General features: G+C 39.4%; 1 protein-coding gene across 4 annotated transcripts in view; it reads right to left on the bottom strand.

The window, feature by feature from the left end:
• Positions 1–23,558, bottom strand: part of ASAP1 (ArfGAP with SH3 domain, ankyrin repeat and PH domain 1) — a 405,687-nt gene that overhangs the window by 155,219 nt on the left and 226,910 nt on the right. For 3 of the 4 annotated variants that reach the window (XM_017965593.4, XM_008983260.5, XM_054246687.2), the window contains one exon: positions 13,997–14,142. The exons of the other annotated variant lie outside the window; for it this stretch is intronic. In XM_017965593.4, coding sequence (XP_017821082.1) covers positions 13,997–14,142 — 146 coding nt within the window. The remainder of the gene's footprint in view (positions 1–13,996; positions 14,143–23,558) is intronic. 4 annotated transcript variants of the gene reach the window in all.

Here is a 23,558-nt window from a genome sequence, read left to right as displayed (position 1 = left end):
TCTCACAGTAGACATTACTGTCTTCATTTAACTGACAAGAAAACAGAGCCATCTCTGCTCCCTTTGCTTGGAAAGCCCTGCCCTGTCTGCTTGATCTATATTTTCACGCTGTAAGACTCATTTCACTTAATACTCATTAAATTTTTCAGAAGTCAAAGAATCCACCTAAATGGTAACTCTGATACGCAGTTGTCTAACATATTTCAAAGCCTCCCTTGCAGAAAAGGAATCTTCTTAGCTATTACATTTGTGATGCCAACTGCTGCCAGGAAACCCCATGTGTGGGAAACCAAAAGCATGATGTTTTAAAAGTCTGGTCCTATACCCTTGTCCATCTTTCCCTTTAAAAATTGAGGAGTGCTCTAGGGTAAACTTTTTAAACATTATGTATAAGCAATCTGTTACATAGAAAATGACAGTCTTAGCACATAGTCTGGAACAGAGTGGGCACTTGGTAACTGCTGGCAGAGACAAGGATACACTTTATGGAGAGTTTGTTTCTTTCTTAGTGCTAAAGTATAGACTTTTACCTCACTCTTTATCAAGTGTATCAACCATTGCTTAATATTATTTAATGTTTCTATTTATGAAAACAGCCTCTGCTAGCTTAAGATAATAGAGTTTCATGAATATCTCTTAATTATTTATGGTTTAGATAAAGGATGCCTCCTCTGCAAAGCCTTCCTTGATACTCTTGCTTTCTGGATGAATGAATCAATCTGTCTCAGGTGACCTAGCTTGGGAAGTGGTAGAGCAGAGATATGAACTCAATTATATCTGATTTCAATGTCAAGTTATTTCTGCCAATTCTCTGAATTTGCAGTTGCTTAACACATCTGGGGCAGTATGTCAATGAAAAGATCCATTTGTTTCTACTGAAAGGTGTAGTCGGATGCTAGTTCAAGACTGCATCAGTTTGGCCATTTCTTCATGTTTAACCCTGAAGTTACTAAACGGTATACTCTAAAATGAAAAGAAAAGGCAAAGTGGCAACCAGCTTAAAAAGAATGAGAAATTACACACTGAAATATAAAGTAGAAATGAAATCATGTAATTTGCAGCAACATGGATGGAAATGGAAGTCATTATGTCAAATGGGAAAAGACAGGCACAGCAAGACGAACACTGCATGTTCGTACTCACAGGTAGGAGATAAAACACTTGGTCTTGTAGAGCAGAGAACAGAATAATAAATACTAAAGGCCAAGTAGTGTGTGTGGGTGGGAGGGGAGGGTGAAGGGAGGTTGATTAGTGAGTACAAACACACAGTTAGATAGAAGAAATAAGCCCAATATTTGATAGCAAAGTAGAGTGTCCAGTTAGCAACAATGTATTGTATACTCAAAGAAGCTAGAAGAGAGGATCTGACATGCTACTAACACACAGACATGATAAACACTCAAGGTGATGGATACCCCAAATACCCTGGCTTGATTTTATACATCTAACAGATACTCACAGGTACCCCATAAATATGTAAAATACTTTGTATCAGTAATAACGGTGCATATAGACATAAAAAAATACACATATGGCAAAGAGAAGAAATCTATTATTTTTGATATCTCAGAAAACAAAAGAAATTCTTGGAGGGCAGAAGTGAATTTTAATTAAAAAAAAAAACAAACCATACAAATGAAATGGATTTCCTGGTCCAGCAAAACATCTAAATCAGCATTTTCTGAAGGGGTTCCATGAAAAGTCAACACTTCTTATACAACAACCAAGTCTGTGCTCAAATAAATGAGAAAGCACTGCATTGGACAAGTTTCTTTACAGCCTTGTTCCCAGACAAGAAGAAGCCAAATGTACCAGACCCAGGAGGCCACTGTGTAAGGCTGTGCAGGGTGTACCTGGCTCAAAGCAGCCACCTGGATTGTACAATGGAAGCCTGAGGTCCAGCCATGTTCCCCTCACTAACCTGTGTTTCCCTGTGCTGGCTGACATCAGCCCTGAAAAAGCACCAGCTGAGCTCCAGATCCCAACAGTCCGGATCTGGAATGGTGGCCTTGTCTGAGGGCCCTAGAATGTGGAGGTGAGGAGAGACTCAGAGGCAACATTGTGCAGAGGAATCCAAAGCCAGCTCAAGACAGAACATTTAATCTGAAGCAGCTAGGAAGAGTGGGAGATGCAGATAAAGGGTTATACCTGGCATGGGAAATGGGAAATCAAGGAAGAGTGGAAGTGATCAAAGAAGTGAATGTGGGGCAGAGTTTGAAAGAATTCTCTGTTAAGGAAGGAAGAAAGACCTGCATTTACTTTTTGCAATGTACCTCCAGATCTGAACCTGGAGAAAGCTCTGGAGTCTTTTGGGACAAAGATCATGCAGACAGAAGACTGGTAATTCTCTTCAATCAGTGTTTGACTTATCTTTATAACATCACTGTCAATGTTTTAATTGCTGTTCTTTAAGCCAATACAACTTTTAACTTAATTTAAAAGTAAATTTTACATTACGTCCATAAAAGGATGTCCATATCTTTTGAGAGGTGGTACAGTGTACTCTAGAGCAGGGGTTCCAACCCCCAGGCCATGAATGGGTATAGGTCTGTGGCCTGTTAGGAACTGGGCCACACAGCAGGAGGTGAGTGGTGGGCTATGGAGGGAAGCTGAGCTCTGCCTTCTGTTAGATCAAGGGCAGCGCAGCATTAGATTCTCACAGGAGAGGGAACCCTATTGTGAAGAGTGCATTCAAGGGATCTAGGTTGCACGCTACTTATGAGAATCTAATGATAAACATAATACGCTCGGACCACCCCAAAACCATCCTCCCTGCTACCCCCTCATCTGTGGAAAAATTGTCATCCACAAACTGATCCCTGATGACAAAAAGGTTGGGGACCATTGCCCTAGAGCAGACCACCTGGGTTTGAATGCTGAATTTGAGATCTACTTAACTCTGTGACTCAGTTTTCTGAGCTCTTAAATAAAGGTAACTATGGTTACTACCTGGTAGGGCTGCTGTGAGGAGTAAATGAGGCTATATACATATGAGGCAGAGAGGATAATGCTTACCCAACACTCTATTGCTCCCTCCCATTTCCGTGGGTCTCCCGCAGCTAGGTAGGTGGGGCCAGGAACACAGTTTCAAACCAATGAACTACAACATCTAGGAAAGCTGTGAAAAGTATGCATATGCTTCTCTAGTCTCTATCTTCACCTGTAAAGAAGGGGGAGCTTCCATGCATCTAAGTATATGAGTTGCTGTTACTAAGTAGAACAGACCCCTTCGGTAGACATGTCACATGTGAAGGAAATGAACCATTTTAAGCCACAGAGATTTGGGGGTTCATTTATTACTGCAGTATATCCTAGCCTATCTTAACCAATAAAACATGTAAAGTACTCAAGTGCCCAGTGCCTGGCATACAGTTACCACACTATAAAGACAAGGTCTTGTTATCAGTATTATTTGTATAGCAAAAGTTAACCATAAAAATGAAAATAATGCAAATTTCACTTGCCTTAAGGCTGTGAGGTGAGACCGGCTCTTTTACCAAAAAGATAATGATTAGCAAATGCTGTTAGAGACACCACAAAGCATTCCAGTACCATTCTTAAAGTTCAATCCTTTCCTATGGCCAACGAAACTTTGCTCCAATAAGCGACGATTTTTCTTCTCCCTTCCCCACTCTCTCTTTTTCTTCTTTCTTCCTCTCACACAGAACCACAACTCTACACCAAATGCTGTTTTGTGAGTCTGTCTCAAGTGATATAATAGTAGACAACTAAATACACATACTGCATCATACACACTTTAGACAAGTGCTATTAACAGCATGCAAAAGCCACAAGCTGAAAATGCAATCCAATTTAAAATGTATTATTTGAGATCCTACCTTGAAACGTTGAATGCAAATCCTTAAAGGAAAAAAAAAGCTAAAACAGAAACCACTTTCAAATTCAGCCTGAGGTATACACCAGGATATCTGTTTATTGGATGTATTTAAGACAAACTCTACCTGTACTGACAAATAGAAAATTCAAATAATCAGCTATGGTCCAGATATATAATGAAATAGTGTACAGACAGTTAAAACAATTTTGCAGTTTACTTATGTGGTCATGGAAGACTATCATGCTTCAACCAAAAACCTGAGTTCACAAAATATACATATAATACACGGCTTCTTTTTTTTTAAGTTGAAACTCATGTAACAGCAAAACCTGTCCTGACTTCATTTGTTGGTAATCTCTGATTAAGGTGGGGCACCTAATAGTCTTTATTTATCCCACTTCATGTGAATATTCACTTTTCACTGCACACACAAAACTGTGCTGAATTGTAAGTACCTTCCCAGGAAGTCACTAGGGGGTATGCTGAATGATATAAGGCATGTACACGCTGTCATCTTCTGAAATCTGTATAACTCTGAATTTTGGAATAAATCTAACTCCAAGGATTTTGGACCTGAATGAGATAAATATCCATACCTGCAGATATCTATGCAAATTAGCAGCATCTCTGTGTATGCTGAGGATTTATCCATAAAACTGTTTCAAAGAAAATACTATACTCTTAAATATTAACAGAAGCTAGAATTATATAATCTTTCAAAATTTTTCCATATTTCTGAAATTTGTATGGAAATATATGTGATTATCTAATAGAAGAGATTTAAAAAAAATAACCTTTCCCTCTTATCCACCCATCAACCCACATGGACAGATCTCATTTCACAAAATGTCCCACAATATTAATTGGTAGTGAGGCATGTTAGGACACGAGGGGTACCCGGTAGATCAAACACTGAAAACTGCCAATAATGGATGATCACTTTTTAAAAAAATAAGGTTTAAAAAATGTCATTATATAGTTCAGGGCACCCAGAAGCTACCAATTTTACCATTAGGCACATCCATGCTTTTGATACTTTTCAACACTTCAAAGAAGAACTTGAGAAATAATCTGCTGGCTGCAAATCTAGATCCAACCTGTAAGTTATCAGATACTCTTATTTGAGGGGAAAGAAAAGAAGTAAAAAAAAAAAAAAAAAAAACTTTAGCACCAACCACAATACTCTACAGTCAGAGATTGCAAACAGGAAATGCTATGCAGCTGGAGAAATCTTTGCTTTGCTTCAACAGCTCTGAAGCCATAACTGTCCTCCAACTGTTTAATGAGACTCAAGCTCTTATGCAAGTTACAGAACTGTCCAAAGGCTTCAGGAGAGAAGCAACCAGATGCATGATGAGTCCTGGATGAACTAGAATACTTCCAGGCGACTCCCACTATTTTAAAAAGAATTTACATACATTTTCTAAAACCATTGCGACCTTGGAACTTTCAAAGGGTATGGCATTTACATAGTTTTCCTCTGTCCATTGAGAATGTTTTTCGATCCACCAGTTATTCCTTTCCTGACTCATTTTGTGGTTTTAGTATTAAACGGATGCAATTCTCTGTTGACTTCTTAACTTCTCTGCTAGGATGGCAGGAATGATGTCTGATGCTGGGAGTAGAGCAGACCCAGCATTGCTTAGCAAGCAATGATTTTATTGCTTTCCTTTCCATGGTTTTTTAAAAAAAGATTAAACATAATTTTTCACTACTATACATTTAATCAAACCAACAACAAAACCACTTAGAAACTGCTAAAACTCAGGAGCATTCTGCTTCCTTTTTCTTTTTTTAAACAAGAAAGTTGCATTGCAAAGAAAGCCTTTATCATTAATACATTAACTACTTAAGGGACACTCAAAGATGAAGGAATGGAATGTATGAAGGCATAGAAGCACGAAATGGTATCTATTCCAGAACAACAAATCATTTGTTATGTCTGCAGCTGGCTTTGATTAGGAAGGCACCTTTAATGAGAGAAAGGACAAGTTCAGAGAGATTGCAAGTCAACTAAACAGATAATTTTTTTTTTTTAAATGTCACTATCTATTAAGTACATGCTATGAACTGGATGCTTTGATAGGTATTTCACATAAATTATTTCTAAAAATGTCAAGAGAATACAAACTCCAAGAGGATATGGCCCTTATTTGCCTCGTCTATGTTCTCCTTACTGCTGTATCCCTACTGCCTACCCACAGTGCTTATTAGAATCTTAATAAATAATTCAGTGAATCATAAATGAACACAGGGAGGGATTATTAAACCCTTTTCACAAAAATGAAGAAACCAAGACTCAAAGAACTCAACAAGGCCACACAAGTAAGAAGATGCTGAGTAATTATTTTTACACAGGCCTCATTAAAATCAAACCCATGCGCTTCAAACTATGCCTCAAAAATAGTGAAAACAACAGCAACTTCAGAATAGATCTTGCCCACGTTTCTCTGGCTTCTCACCACTAAGAGGCAGCATTCCCTAGATATATTCAATCATGACAAACAGACTCACTTCTGGGAGGAAATGGCTAATCATTCTACTTCTGTGGAACAGTGAACACATATAGGACTTTAACTAGAGGGAGAAGTTCACCAGAAAGAGAAAGACTGTTTTAGGAAACCTACAAAAGTGAGAAGGAAGCGGGGCTGGGGACTGCAGATCAGGTGTCTCAAAGAATACCAGAGAAGTCAGAGTTTGATTTGTGTTCTGCACATTTGTTTTACATTGAAATTTTTACATAATCATGTATTACTAAACATTTTCCCTCTTTGACAATAATTTGATAGGTTATATTTTGACAATAATTTGATAGTTTATACTTTTATTTTGAAAAAATTACAGACTCATCAAAAAATTGTAAAACTAGTAGAGAGATCCCTTGTACCCATCAACCAGCTTCCCCCAATAGTAACATCTTATATATGCTAAATAGTACATTATCAAAATGAAAAAATAAACACGGTGCAAGACAACTAGGCCACAGACCTTACTAGAATTAATGGGGGGCATTTTGTCACACATATAGATAACTACAACCATCACCATCATCAAGATATCAATCTGTTCCATCAACACAAAAGAACGCCCTCATGTCACAGTGCTGTTCCCTTTCCTACTTCAGGTAACTACTGATCTGCTCTCCATCTTTGTAATTTTGGATGACTTTGACTTCAGTCATAAAAATACACAAATGGCAAGGTTATCTTATTTAAAGTCACTCTTTTAGGGAACGTTTTCACTTTAAAGCAATAAAAGCTTACAGGGGTATAAAGAACACGGACGTAAAACACAAAGATCTTGTAAGTACGTGGGTTATCCTCGATTGTCTTTCTGCCTGGGTAGCTGGATTGGCATTCTGCAGATGTCACTGCATTGGCTCTCATAACAGAAAGGGGTTGAGGCTGCAATGGGGACGAAGGCTGATCTGCCAATGATGAGAAATTCACTATGTGTGGCTCTCAGATAAGTCACGTTCTATTGAGCTTCTGAATCTATGACTTGATCCAACTCGGGAAAGTGTGTCTGCTCCAGTGCCAGTACTACATGAAATCTAGCAAATACAAAATTGCTTAGAATATATCATTTCATCTATTTGCCACCACCCAACCAAAAAAATGATACAGACAAAAGGACTAGAAAAACAAACTCCAAATATCAATTGTAGTTATCTCTGATTAGACGGAATATGAAAGAGAAATTACAATTCCCCAATATGCATGTGTTCTTTTTGTAATACGAAGTCCCCTGTTAGTGGCTATTAATACCATAGTAATAGTAATATTAATGTAGCCTATTAATACTATAATAATTCAGTATGTACAAAGGATTTGCAGGTTATATTTTTCACATGAATGGTATGATTTCATCCCTACACAACCAATAGAAGATGAGAAAGTAATTTCCCCCATTCTGCTAGTGAAGAAATTTGTCTGTAAGTTAGGCAGCATTAATCTATTTAACAGTAGGGGTTACACCAGTGGTTTTAAAGCATGATGCCTAGGCCCCCACAGGTTTCCAAGGTCCAAATTATTTTCATAACAATACTAAGAGGTTATCTGAATTTTTCACTGTGATGACATTTGCACTGACAGTGCAAAAGCAACAGTGAGTAAAACAGCTGGTGCCTTAAGCATTAATCAAGGCACTGCCACAAACTGGAGTTAATGTATTCTTCATGGTCTTGCTCTTGCAGTAAAAAAAAAGAAAGAATATTTTCATTTAAGAATGCCCATAATGAAAAAGTAAAAATGATTTTTATTACATCTTGACTCTCAAATTCAACCTTTTTATGTTCTGTTTGATGAAACAGGAAGTATGCATGAAGCCCTTTTTAGGCATATCAAAATATGACGGTTGTTTTAAGGAAAACCACTTACGTAACTTTTTGAGTTGCAAGTTGAAATAATGAGCTTTGTTTTTTAGTGGAACACCTTTTTTTTCTTGAAAGAAAGACTACCAAACTACAGTTATTCAAACTCCAGTATTTGCCAAACATGTCCTTGAAAATGAATGAAGTGAGCTTAACATCTCAAGGCAAACAACTGAGAGCATTTATTGCTAATGATAAAAACAGCTTTCAGAGAAAGCTACAGTTTTGGAAAATCAAGAGCTGACAGCTTCCAAATAATGTTCCTTTACATGGTTTCAGATTCATACCGTCAATAACATTTAAGGAAGGACTACTTGCCAAGTTTTTATGTAGTATCATAGAATACCTGAAATGGCTCTTATTTATTTATTTCTAATTTTCTTTTTGAGACAGTGTCTTGCTCTGTTGCCAGGGTGGAATGCACCACAACCTCTGCCTCCTGGGTTCAAGCAATTTTCCTGCCTCAGCTTCCTAAGTAGCTGGGACTACAGGAGCGTGCCACCATGCCCAGCTAATTTTTTGTATTTTTAGTAGAGACAGGGTTTCACCATGTTGACCAGGATGGTCTTGATCTCTTGACCTCATGATCTGCCTGCCTTAGTCTCCCAAAGTGCTGGAATTACAGGCATGAGCCACTGTGCCTGGCCCTGAAAGGGCTCTTAAAATACTCTTCTCTTTTCTCAATACACACCTGTGTGAGGCCTTATTTTCCATATACCTCAACCAAAACAATAAATTGTAACAAAATGAATACAGAAGTAGACAAGAAAATCTAGCTACCTTCTATTAAGTTGGCTTTAAAGGGATTTGCAAAAATGTTAAACAATGCCACCCGTCTAATGTTCTTTGGTTTGAGAAAATAGTTATTTTTCCATAAAAACAGATTTTTAAAGTGGGTTTATTTTAAAATATGTAATACATATGAAAAATTTCTCAGTTTTAATTTCTAAGACAGTAAATATGGATATAAATAGTCTACATAAATGAAACTACATGGTGTCCTCAGTCACTTTTAAGATTCAGGTCCTGGGCCAGGTGTGGTGGCTCATGCCTGTAATCTCAGCACTCTGGGAGGCTGAGGCAAGCGGATCATGAGGTCAAGAGATCGAGACCAACCTGGCCAACATGGTGAAACCCTGTCTCTACTAAAAATACAAAAATTAGCTGGGCGTGATATGGGCACCTGTAATCTCAGCTACCTGTGAGGCTGAGGCAGGAGAATCGCTTGAACCCAGGAGGCGGAGGTTACAGTGAGCGGAGATCACGCCACTGCACTCTAGCCTGGGTGACAACAGCAAAATCCGTTTCAAAAAAAAAGATTGAGGTCCTAACACCAACAAGTTTGAGAACTACTATCTAACACTTTCTTTCCAATATGCTATAAACTCACCAATAAGAGAATTCAAAGGACAAAAATAGCCAAGAAAATATCGTGCAGGCTAAAACACATACAGTAGTTTAATGATCACCAGGACAGGCCCTGGTCACCGTGTCAGGTGGGTCTTTACCACCCACATAATCTATCAAGGCAATATAATTTGTGGGACGGCATCACTGAAACAAGGCATGATCTGTAGCCACAGGGCTTGAGCTCAATCCCTAATTGCACCATTTTGCAGGCATGTATTTTTTGAAGATTTGGTGTACCTGTCTCTAAAATGGGATATGACTGATAGCTGTCTTTACATTGAGTTACCTTAAAAATAAAATGAGAAGATGTAAATAACAATGAAGGCTTGTTTTTGTGAAACAAATTGTGTCAGGTATTGTGGTAGTGACTCACTTCTGTGATCTGAATGAAATCCTGCCACTACCAAGAAACAGTCACTCTTATTATTTATTTTTAGAGATTAAAAAACTAGCATTAGAAAAGTTAAGTGACTTGCCAAAGGCTATAAAACTAGTGAGGTGGGAGCTGGGATAGGTGATTGAGACCAAAACTGATGATCCTCCAACCACTCTTGCTTCATAGCCTCTCGAATCCTATATTACAAGGTAGAATAACTTTTGTAAGAACCATTTTCTATAATTCGGAGGAGCGGGGAGTAAGAAAAGGAAGTTACTTTAAAATTGACTTGGTGCATCAACTGTGGTAAGAGCTCACAGAGTAATCAGCTATAATTCCAATCCTTTTTGCAGTCCTCAGATGTCTGGTTAATTAAAAACAGACTCAGCGCCATGCAGTGTTGATGCCAACATCTTTGTAAGTAACTCTTGGGAGTTTTCATATCACATCTTGCTTGATCATCATACTTTCTACAATCACAGACAGTTCAGAAAAAGAAAAAAAAAAACCCCAAAGCATCTCGATGTTGAGATAGTTACCATCATTGAATGCACTGACTATTTTTTAAGACCACTCTCCCACCTGGAAACTGCTAAACACAATACACTTGCAATAGTGATTTCTTACAACTAACAAATAATAAATGTTTTTCTCATCTAGGGTTAGTCAAAAGCTGAAAGCTAGTAAGAGACCTGGCCTGCAAATCTATCCTTTTCTTTTTCTCTATAAATATAAATTATGTTTTAGTATAAACTATTAAAATACTCTTCATAAGCAATACTTAATTAGAAAATGACATTTTTTAGGATTTATCGTATACCTTGGAACGTAACAAACTTTTGGTACTTGCTGGTTGAATTGAGAATACAATTTACAAAGTCTAATAAAATGTACCAAATACCTTCACCTACTTTGGTTTCTACATTTCAACTGTGTCAGTTTGCTTAATGTTTCTGGCCTTCACTAGCATAAGAGAACAGGATTTTTGGGAATCTTCTGAGAAGTATGGGTTCGCCTTTGGCTTCTCCTGAGCCCCAGGAGGGTGGGCTGCAGGTGCTGCACAAAGATTCAGAACTCTGACCCCTTCGGGGGGTGTTGGCTTTCTCAGAGCCCCCTGTTCCAAGGCATGGTGGCCCTATCAATCTGTCTAGTTTGCTCTTCCCTTTCCTGGAAAAGCATAGAAAGGGAAGTGGCAAGGTGCTGACTGTTGTCAAATTGTGTGAACTCCTGGGACTGCCTTTTTATTCAATCAGAATAATGTTTTCTTAGTAACCAAACTACAGTAGAAACTGATTCTTCTAACTGACTCCCTCACCAGGAATGCTATCACCACTTTCAGAGGCAAAATTTGTTTTTCTTTATTAAATGAATGAACAAAACCAGCAATTTCCTTTAGATTTTTCTTAGACTTCTATTCCTTAAAGGGGAGTGTGTGTGAAAAAAGGTGCCATAGCTTGGGGTATGTATATGGGAGTAGCTTGATCAGTACTTCTGCTTAGGGAAACAACACAACCAGAGCATGAGGTGACAGAGGTAGGGTACTGTAGAAAAGCAAAGACAATGGGTTCAGAGACAGAATGTTTGGGTTCAAGTCTGTAACACATACTAATAGTGTAAATGAACAAGTTACATATCGCAATGTGCCTCAGAGTTTCATTATCTGGATTAAAGGTACAGTAACCTTTACTTTAGGATTGCTGTAGTGTTTTCAAAAAAATAATCCACGTAACGCACCCACCAAACTGCCAGGTTCATCAAGAGCGTTCAACAAATCTCAGCTGGTTTTGTATGGAGGTGAGCAAATGTATTAGATGAGCAAATACAGATGATGAATGCTGGCCTGAATGGCTACTGAACTGTGTGTATGGCACATATACACACAGTTGAAAGGAACCTGTAGTGTAGCAAAGCATAGAGGTGAATTGGTCCAGGAACCTAGGAGGTAATGACTTGTAAGCCAAATGCATTTGGTCTCTTGGAAGCTAAAGCAAGCTATCCATGTGAAAACACCCATCTCAGAGAAAATAGAACTTGGCCAAGCAAGTCCTTTACCAGCTATGACCAAAGTGAACTGTCAGAGTCTTGTTTCGCTTCTTCTCTTTCTACCACACCACACCACACCACACCACACCACACCACACACCACACCACACCACACCACACATTGAGCAAGGCCTCCAGCAAAAGCACAGGCAATGCTCAGAGGGAAGAAAACCGAGGGTGCTTCTCTGCATAAATAAGGTTTATATAATCTAAGATTTACAAAAATATCATGGATTTGTTAAATTCCAAAGCACAGAAACATTGGAGCCTAAGTTTAAAATTATCCTTTCCCAACTTTTTGAAAGTAAATATTTCTATGTTCAATATTCATTTGCTTTCAGATTTGCTTATTTATTGTGTAAGATTAATTCAATGGCATAAATTACCCATTAGAAAAAGTGTCAAGAAAACAGAAACATACACACATATATTTATTTATTGTGATAGAGAAAAAGAATATTGTAATTGCCCAAATAGGTTAATAGAGTGTAGGAAGGTAGTTTTCATTTTTTCAAATAGATTTTCTTCATCTGTAAACTAATCTTTTGTATCCAATGGATTTATGACAAATTATCACCTAAGGTCACAGAAGCCTATTTGATATGTAAATAACTGAACTAGGCTAAGGACTTCTTCAGCATGAGTAATGGATCCTTAAAGGAGGTAAAAGTATAATACCAAGAGACTGGCAGAGAAGAAGAGAAAACAGCTCCTATTCTCCAGGCCAGAGCTAACTTGGAAATGTATGATATAAATAGTTTTCCTTTGGCACCTTTCAACCTCATGGTGCCCCTTTCTCTGGGGACTTAGGAGAAAAGAGACTAAATTATTTCACTTAGAGGTATGGGTGTCTCTTAAGAGAAATAATTTAATCCCCCAAAACCAACAAAATCCAAATGATCAGTCCAGGTGGTGTTACCTAGAACCTTTCTAAGTGTGCACATGGTGTGAGGGCTGGGGAGGGGGGTGCAGTACAAGGGGATGCCCACCCACAGCTGCTTGGGAAATAGGTTCCTTCACTACCCCCATCCCTGGGTCTGCCTCCTGGGGCCAGCAGCTCTAGTGTTTTGGATCTTTAGGGATTCTTCTTGTCATCTACTTCTGAAACCAGAGATTCCCTAAATCTCAAAACCCTTTTCTTGCTTGGGGGTTAAAAGAATGTGGGGATTTAAGGGAGGTTCATTATTTATAAATCAGAAACCAAAATGCATGATCACCTTCACACACAAGTGATGTATTACTTTCTTTTTTTTTGAGACAGAGTCTCATTCTGGTGCCAGGTGCCAGGTGCAGTGGCACGGTCTGGGCTCACTGCAACCTTTGCCTCCTGGGTTCAAGCAATTCTCCTGCCTCGGCCTCCAGAGCAGCTGGGAGTACAGATGTGCACCACCATGCCCAAGTAATTTTTATATTTTAGTAGAGACGGGGTTTCACTATGTTGGCCAAGATTCGATCTCTTGACCTTGTGATCCGCCCCTCTTGGCCTCCCAAAGTGCTGGGATTGCAGGCGTGAGCCACCGCACCCAGCCAAGATACATTATTTTCAATATATATTTCCAATGTATGACTGACGCAGAAATCATCATTATTCTTTTAGCCAATTAAAAAGCAGAAGTTGCTAAAGGTTATCTTTTAAAAAATCAATGGTAAGAGATGTGGAAGAGAATTCAGGTTAAGCAGTTTCTCTCTCAGCTTCAATAAATCTACTCTATCAGCTGGGCCACAGGTACAAATTACAGAATTTCACAATGGGATTTTCTCTAAGCAAATCCTAAGTGACTAAGAAGCTTTTTAGCTGAGGTGTAGAACTCACCTAGGACTAAAAAGCTTTTTTGTTTATTATTTCTCACCCCAGAACCAAGAATTGAGGGGGAAGGATTATTGAAATGTTCTCTATATATGACGTTATACTCTGGAAAGGCTGTAATTCTTTTTACTCTCATATGAAATGTCTTACCAGATTTTTCAGCAGTGTGGACAGTTCCTTTGTAAGAGTAGAAAACTTGACAAACGCGGTGCCAAGGTCAGGGTTGTCCCGACTTAAAAAATTACTCCCAAACTTATCAAGAACTTGTGCATAGTTTTCTTCATTTTGTACATGATCTAAAAACGAAAAAAGAAGAAAGGAGTCTGAACTATTATTTGCCACAATAAATAGTTTGAAAACTGATCATTACAAATTCTCAAAAGGGAAGCATAAACTGTATCAATTATTTATTACACAGATCCCAGAGGTGGTTAGGAGTAACTCATTCTATCAAGGAAGATTTTCCCTTTTTGTTTCACAGAATTTAGCTCATTTATAGTCCAGTTAATCCACTAATTCCCCATAGACTGAGGGGTCAAATTATCTCACATTTTCAAGCAATTAAGAAATAATGAATGGCTGAGTGTGGTGGCTCACGCCTATAATCCTAGAACTTTGGGAGGCTGAGGCAGGCGGGTCACTTGAGCCCAGGAGTTCAAGACCAGACTGGGCAACATGGCAAGACCCATCTCTACAAAAAATTAAAAATCAGCTGGGTGTTATGGCATGCGCCTGTGGTCTCAGCTACTTGGGAAGCTGGAGCCTGGGAAGTTGAGGCTGCAGTGAGCCGTGTCTGTGTCACTACACTCCAGCCTGGGAGACAGAACAAGACCGAAAGAAAAGAAAAAGGAAAGGAAAGGGGAGGGGAGGGGATGGGGGAGGGAAAGGAACAATTATCAGAAAATGGAGAAAATTCTCTTTGGCAAAACAATCTTGGATTGCAAAAGACAAATTCATGTGTCCTAACAGGTTTCCTTCCCTGCAACTAATCTTCATTTCCTTTAATTCTGTCTAGGTCCCAGGTCTGAGGAATAGCATTTGTAAAATGCTTTTCACAGTCCATCTCTTGAGCAAAATCTCTTGAGCACACATCATTTCCACCACACTGCAAGAGGCAGAGATTACCTATGGTTCTCATCCAGTTCAGAACTGGATCAGATGAATTAGGTGCACATGAGAAACATTAATTTTTGAAAATTTTTCCTCCCTAAGCTTTTGTTTTCTACTTCATAAAATGAGGCCAGTATCTGCCTTATAGAACTGTGGTACTGGCAAACTGACATAAAGTATATAAAAGTTTCTCAATAGAGCAAATGCTCCACAAACAATAGCCCCCCACTGCCTTGAAACATATTCTTCATCTGGCTTCCAGGATATCACCTTTTCTTGAGTGTCCTCTTGCCTCATAACTGGTCCTCTCCATTGTTTTTGCTGGTTCTTCATCTCTCTGACCTTACCATGTTGAGACCCCTCAGTCTTGGGCCTTCCTTCTCTATTTTTGCTTACTTTCTTGGGATCTCAGTCTTATGGCTTTAAATACTTTTCTATCAGCTGGTAACTGCCTAATTGATATTCCTAGCCCAGACAACCCTACCCTCTGTAATACAGACATATATTCAACTGCCTATTCAGTATCTCCACTAACTATGTTCAATCTTCACATGTCTAAAACCAAACTCTTTATCTTCCACCCAAACTCTCTTTTTCTCAGTACCCTATCTGTGGCAATGGCAAATACCCTTTGCTTCTGAAATGGTCTCTTTGTTGCTGCTTTTGCTTCCCAGCAGTCCGTTATCAACACAGCTTTCAATGTAACACTGTTATATAGTGTGCATCAGATCTTGTGACTTTCATGGCAAATATTACCACTTGCCATGGATATCCAAGTTCCCAATCCTTGCAGGCTTACAGAAAGGAGTACTGCATTTCCCTACAGTCTTGAAGTAAGGGAGGGAATATGGCATGCACCACCCAAGGCCATGTGAGTGGAAGTGACGCATACCACATTCACATGGAAGCATTTCAGACACCCGTACTCAACTCTCCATCTCCATCCTCTGTTGTGGTGTACAGAGAAGCCGATTTTGTATGGAGGCCCACAGTAGATGCATAGTATTTATCGAATGAATAAATGAACAAATAGATTTTTATCAAAGTTGTTATCTTTAAAGCTTTACAACAAATTACTTTTCTTTATAAAGTCTTCCTTTAGTTGGAAACAATCCCTCCTTGCCCACAATTCTCATATCATATATATATATATGTATGTATGTATATATGCACACATCATTTCCACCACACTGCAAGAGGCAGAGATTACCTATGGTTCACTTTGCATCCCCACCTAGCAGACATTGCTGTAGATTTTTCAGTGAGCTGAACTTTCAAAGCTGCGGCTTGGTTAATATTTGTTGACCTGAATTTATTGAGTTCTTTTTCAGGAATTTAAGAAGCACCCCCTTCTGAAATAGCCTAGGTTGTTCAATAATTGAGATCAAAATTTTAAATTCCGCTTTCAAACACACCTTAGTAAATGCATGGGAGGAATGAGCAGTCATGAAACAGAACATGCGTTTGGATTGGGAAATAACCCTGGAAGTCTAAATACAATGAAGGAAACAAGTATCACAGCAGTCTAATGAAATGAAATGAGGCCCTAGCCAGCCCTTTAATCACCACCACATTAAAAATTCATGGTGCCTGCAGGGGCTGTCAGCATTTCAGGCTGAGATATTAAAAAAATGCAGCTCTAGTTACTACCCAAGTTCACTCAGAGGAGCGGCTCAGAAAAACACAAAAGAAAGGCCACACTAGCTCAATGCAGAGGATGCACAGGTTTCATCACCCTCATGTGCTGGAGCTACTCCTGATACCTTATGTCTGAGGCCAAAGAGGTCCCACCTTACCACCAAGACTCCCACCTCATCTGATATCCTTTTCTGATTTTGGAGACCAGTGAAAAAAGAATTCAGCTGCCTGTTCATTATAGCTGCTCCCAACGGGAGTACCTCAGTAGTAAACACAGATATGTAGGCTGTTTGCTTGAAAATATCAAATATTGATATGAAAAAAATAATTTGTCAGAGTGATCAAGTATCCATGTATGCACCATCCAGCTTAAGAAATAAAATATTAAAGAATGATTCCCTATTCCCCTACTACTGTCTCTCTACCCAGTTCCAATCTCTTTCCCTCCCTCCCTAGACACAGCCATTATCCTGAATTGAAATTTCATGCAGAGGTTAGAAAGAATTACAAGAAGCTCTCAGTCTATCAGTGATGACAGACTCATTAAAGAATAAGATGGACTTGGCTAAGGGCTACGGCAGAGACAGGCTATGGGAAGAAAAGTGTTGGAAGAAGCTGAGAACCTTCTGTGACTCAAATGCTTATGCTTTCTACAATCTCATATTTCATCCTCACCAGTTCTGCAAGGGAAGAATTATGCTTATTAGGTAGATGAAACATGAAATGTGATGTGAGGCAGAAGACTAAATAAGTACAGGCTAGGTCATGGGTCCTGTATGTTTTGCTATTTCCACAGCTGAATAATCATGTAGTCTCTTTCTCTTCCTCTCTCTCTCTCTCTCTCTATATATATATGAATATCTATGTATGTATGTGTGTATATACTGGCGCGTATGTGTGTGTGTATACATACATATATATATGTATAAAATTTCCTAGTGTAGGTTTGGTGCCATGGCTTAGGCCTATAATCCCAGCACTTTGGGAGGCCAAGGAAGGCGGATCACGAGGTCAGGAGTTCAATACCGGCCTGCCCAACATAGTGAAACCCCGTTTCTACTAAAAATACAAAAATTAGCCAGGTATGGTGACATATGCCTACAGTCCCAGCTACTAGGGAGGCTGAGGCAGGAGAATCACCTGAACCCAGGAGGTAGAGTTTGTGATGAGCTGACATCACACCACTGCACTCCAGTCTGGCAACAGAGAGAGACTCAAGTCTCAAAAAAAAAAAAAATCCTAGTGTAAAAATGTACAGTTTAGTAAGATATATCTTGGGGTAACAATAATAATAATAATCCCATGAGAATAGAAATGATAGAAATTAAATGTAAGATGCTTAAAATAGTGCCTGGCATGTGCCCCAAAATGTTAGCCACTGCTACTGCTATACACTCATGACTACTTACAATACAGAGAGATGTCTGTAATGTCAGATGGTATAAAAACACAGGTCTCACATGTCTTTTTTTTTTAACATACTGTATTATAAAGTTAGCAATGTCAGTACTAGAAAGATCACACACATGTCCCCCAACACATACATGTGTGTTCTAAATTAAGGGTTTACCCAGCAGATTTTCAACAGACACAGAGAGTGAGATGGCAAAGAACCATGATTCTGGTGGAGGAAACAGCAAGGGCAGCAGCAAAAGGGAGGAACACACTGCAGAATACAGTAAGCCATTTGAGTGGAATGTCAGCTCAGAGGCATAGGGAAGAGGAGGGAAAGAAAAGGCTGTGCTGGTGGCACACTGCCACAGAAATGAGTGTGTCTGAAGGAGAGGGACTGGTAAGGCAGAAAATGGCCCACTCACTTCAAGAGGTTTCAGAGAGCAGGATGCAGTTCTGTTTTAAGATCTTTATTATATCTAAGAGCTGGAAGACTTTTGGGCACATGGTACAGTGGGAGTTAGGGTAAGTAGGTGAGAAAATAAACTGGAAAAAAGAAAAGAACAGAAAAAGAAATATCTATCCCTTAAGAAGATACATTCTTTCCCAATATTCCGAAGAAACTTCTGGCATCCACGACATTGTGGCAGAATGCAAGGTATTGTTGTTGTTGAGACAAGGTCTTGCTCTTGTAGACCTGGCTAAAGTGCAGTGTCATGAACATGGCTCACTGCAGCCTCAACCTACTGGGCTCAAGTAATCCTCCCAACTCAGCCTCCCAAATTGCTGGGACTACAGGCACATGCCATCATGCCTGGCTAATTTTTAATTTTCTGTAGAGATGGGGTCTCGCCATGTTGCCCAGGCTGGTCTTCATTCAACTCCTGGGCCTGTGTGATTCTCTCACCTCAGCTTCCCAAAGTGCTAGGATTTATAGCTGAAAGCCACCACTCTCAGCCTGCAAGATAATTCTAAGAGCTAGGTGAATCCTTTCAGTTAAAAGAAGAATAAAACAATAGAGTTTTATCAACTAGACCAGAAAAGGCTACTTCATTAGGATTTCAACTGCCAGCATTTCTGTGGGGAGATGACTAATATAAACTAATCACCGATTGACTACTCCAGTAATAACTGTAATAACAGCTAGCTTGTTGGGTATTAACTATATGTCATTGTATTAAGCACTTTATATACAGTACATTACTTCATTCACTCTTACTAACAGTTCATGAGATAAATACTATTACCATCCTTACTGTGTAGATACATTTACTCATGATGATACAAGTCATATATAAGGATATGCCACCCTAACACAAGCCACTTTGACATAACTATTATTTTGAAAAGCACTTAAGAAACAGCAAGGTAGCTGGGTGCGGTGGTTCACACCTGTAGTCTCAGCACTTCAGAAGGCTGAGGTGGGCAGATGGCTTGAACCCAGGAGTTTGAGACCAGCCTGGGCACCATGGTAAAACCCCATTGTATTAGTCTGTCCTCATGCTGCTAATAAAGACATACCCGAGACTGTAATTTATTTAAAAAAGAGGTTTAATTGACTCAGTTCAGCATGGCTGAAGAGGCCTCAGGAAACTTACAGTCATTGGTAGAAGGGGAAGCAAACAAATCCTTCTTCACATGGTGATGTATGAGAGAAATATGAGAGAAGGGCAGAGTGAAGAAAGGAAAAACTCCTCACAAAACCGTCAGATCTTGTAAGAATTCAGTCACTATGATAGAACAGAATGGGGGAAGCCCCCCATAATTCCATCACCTCCCATGAGGTCCCTCCCCTAACATGTGGGGGTTACAATTCAAGATGAGATTTGGGTGGGGACACAGAGCCAGACCATTATCACCCATCTCTAGCAAAAATATAAAAATTAGCCAGGTGTTGTGGTGTAACCCTGTGGTTCCAGCTACTTTTGAGGCTGAGAGGCAGGAGGACAGCTGGAGCCTGGGAAGTTGAGGTTGCAATAAGTGGTGATTGTGCCACTACACTCCAGCCTGGGTGACAGAATGATACCTTGAACAAATTAAAAAGGAAGAAAGGAAAGAAAGAGAAGGAGGGAAGAAGGGAGAGGAAAGGAAAAAGGAAAGAAAAAACGGAGGGGAGGGGAGGGGAGGGGAGGGGAGGGGAGGGGAGGGGAGGGGAGGGGAGGGGAGGGGAGGGGAGGGGAGGGGAGGGGAGGGGAGGGGAGGGGAGGGGAGGGAAGAAAATTTTCTGCTTAAAAGCAAGGCATAAGTTTCATTTTGTGAAAGTGTTTCCCCCACCTCCTTTCTAGGAAGAGGAAAAAAAACCGTGTGACAAGAGATGAAAAGTCAGCACCAAGATTAATTTGCATAAATAAACCTCGTTAAAATAATCATCTATTTGTTTCCCTCATTTATTTATCTTCCCTATAATTTACTGCCCTGTTAATTCCTAGAAACCTCCTTTTCTCTTGTCACTTATCCACAATTTCTTGCCCTTTGCTAAAATAGTGTATATTTTACTAGCAGCTCCTAGGCCTAGCTGCTTCTTTGGGGTTTTTCATTTCTTTTCTGTGAGGCCCCTTATGTACATACTAGCCTTTTCTCCTGTTAATCTGTCTTTTTTCGTTTAATTTGTAGACATCAGCCACTAAACCTTACAGGGTAGCAGAGAATGTTTTTTTCCTCCCCTAAACGCCACATCCTGAAGTGGGACAGGCCTAGGGTCAAATCTCAAGTCTATCATTTACTATCTGTGTGGTACCTTGGTGAAGTAACTTTATCTTTCTAAACCTCATTCTTCCCCATCTGGAAGTTATAATGACATATACCTCATAGAGATGTTATTTCAAAAATGTTTTTTTGAGATGGAGTCTCATTCTATCGCCCAGGCAGGAGTACAATGTCACAATCTCGGCTCACTGCAACCTCTGCCTCCTGGGTTCAAGAGATTCTCCTGCCTCAGCCTCCCAGGTAGCTAGGATTACAGCCACACGCCACCATGACCAGCTAATTTTTAGTAGAGATGGAGTTTCACCATGTTGGTCAGGCAGCTCTGGAACTCCTGACCTCTTGATCCATCCACCTCGGCCTCCCAAAGTGCTGTGCTGGGATTACAGGCGTGAGCCACTGCACCCAGCCAGATGTTATTAAATTTAAGTAAGCTATTGCATGCCAAATGCCTGGTACACAATGAACTCAATAAACATTTATAATGGAAATGACACAACGATGACAACTATACCAACTATCATCCTTGGCCACTGCACTGGAGCCAGCCTTTTACCCCATGGACAGAAGGCAGAGGCTTCAGACAATACTGAAGAGTTGATATCCTTAAGGGCTGGCATTAACAAATACCTTAGGAATACATTAAAATTCAATATTCTTTAAACATACTTCGTATATTCATCCAATGAATACGGCCTTCCTTTGAAGGAAGGCCTTCCTCAAAACTTTAAGAACCATAGCAATTATTAAATAGGTCTCTCCCTGAGGGGTTTTTCTGATATCCTGTGTTATACCTTACAAAATAGAGCAATTTTCACAAAACCTCTGGACCAGACTGCCTGCCAACCTAACCTTTGATTCTCAGTGACTCTAATTATGGCTGCTATTTAGTAAGCACTGACTATGTAGAGGGATTCATCACAGTGAATATCCTGAAACTCCTGTGATACTCCCTCAAGGCAGTTGCTTTATAGATTAGAAAAGTGTAACTTAGTGGTGAAGAAAGGATTAGATCCCAGCTTCATTTGATTCCAAACCCCATCGTTCTCCACTGACACACTCAGGAAAGACTATCACGGATACTAGAATATTGTGCACCACAGTATCTATTCAGAATCTAGTATGTGAAAGGCTTGATGACAAATACCAGGAAAAAAAAGGTGAATAAGACTTTCTATCCCATAATATTAACAAAGTAATAATAATGATAATTATTTGCAATTACAATTTTTGATTAATGTTCCAAGAACTGTGCTAAGTATTTTTCCTGCATTAACTTGTTCAATATTCACAATGTAGAAACTGGTTTAGAGAAGTTAGGCAAGTTGCCCAATGTGATACAGCTAAGAAGCAGTAGTGACAAGCACTGACCCCAAGCCTGTGCTCTTAACTAGTGTACTTCGGTTAAGTGCTGGAGCCTCCAGAAGTCTTTTAACTTGAGCCAGATGCCAAGTGATTGAGTGACCCGAAAATCCAGGTCTTAGCTCCAGCCTCTACTATGTCAGGAGACTGCAGCTCCTAGGGGCCCTAATTTCTGCATATACAAAATAGGTCTAATAACATCTGCTCTGCTGAGAGGTAAAGGTGTCATAACTAATATAAGAGCTCTTTTGGAAAAACACAAAAAAATTATAAAACCACAAAGGATTATTTCTACTTAATGGGTATAATAAGGCCTTGAGAACAAAAAAAATAAATCCATCCTAAAGAGCATTCCAAACCACAACCAAGTACAACCTAGACATCATTTGGTGAAGGATCACACAGAACATAGGCCTAAGTGACACAGAGATTTGGGTCTGAATCCCTAATCTGGTTCTAACTGACCATATATAACCTTGGAAATGGCACTTAACTTTTCTGGGCCTCAACTTCATACGTGAAATGGGACAATGCCAATAAGGTACATGGCATGCCTCTAAAAATACCTTTATTTCTATTAATTTCATTCACCCTGAAATTCAGCGCTAAAGCCCTGATGCTAATGGACATCAAATATAAATTTAAACATGGTATTTTTTTGGAGGATTCCAGGATATATAAGATGGCTATGGATCAAATTCCAGGTTTTCTGTTTATAAATTGTGGATCTAGGGAAATTTATACATCATCTCAGATTTTGCCTTCTTAGCTGTAATATCTACTTGATGGGGCTATTAACAGAAACAGACGAGAAAAGCCTATGAAGTGCCTCATCTAGTATCTGGTATACACTGGGTGTTTGTAAAATGCTAAGTACCATCCCACACTCCAGAATCTCCTTCCTTAATTTCCCATACTTTCTTTCCTGGGAGCCTAGCCTCTCTTCCAAGGTCTTTATGCAAGTTCTCCTTCTGCGTCAAGAGTCCAGAGCAACATGTGTTTATCATCTTATCTTCATGAACTAAGAAAAATCTTCCAGTGGATAGCTGGGATACATGCTTTATTACACCACAGTCACAAAACCTATCCAAAGTTCTCCTGTTTGTAACTTCCATCACAATTTCAGGACTCATCCTGACTCTTTCAAGGTCAGATATAAGTGTAACCTACCAAGCATCCTGTTAGTCACTCTCTTCTTATCCTCTTGCCAAGCTGGGGGGTCTCAGCTTAATATACGTTGTTATATGCCCAGTTCTCAGTGCTGGGCCTGGCAATAGTGAGTTTTCAGTAAAATGCTCACTGCGTGTAGTGGATTCTCCTAGAACAAGCCTTTTTCCTTCCTTCAAAAAATACATAGCAGCAGCCATGTGCCAGTGACATAAAATACAGTGAGCTATAATGTAATAACTAAGCCATATAATGTGTCATAAATCATAGTGCTGCCATAAAAGGGGAAGTGACAAATTATTTTATATTATCCCATACATACTTTGTAGCACTAATAACA

This window comes from Callithrix jacchus, chromosome 16 (genome assembly GCF_049354715.1).
Source record: "Callithrix jacchus isolate 240 chromosome 16, calJac240_pri, whole genome shotgun sequence".
In the NCBI taxonomy this organism is placed as follows: Eukaryota; Metazoa; Chordata; class Mammalia; order Primates; family Cebidae; genus Callithrix; species Callithrix jacchus.
This window is presented reverse-complemented; position numbering and strand designations above follow the sequence as displayed.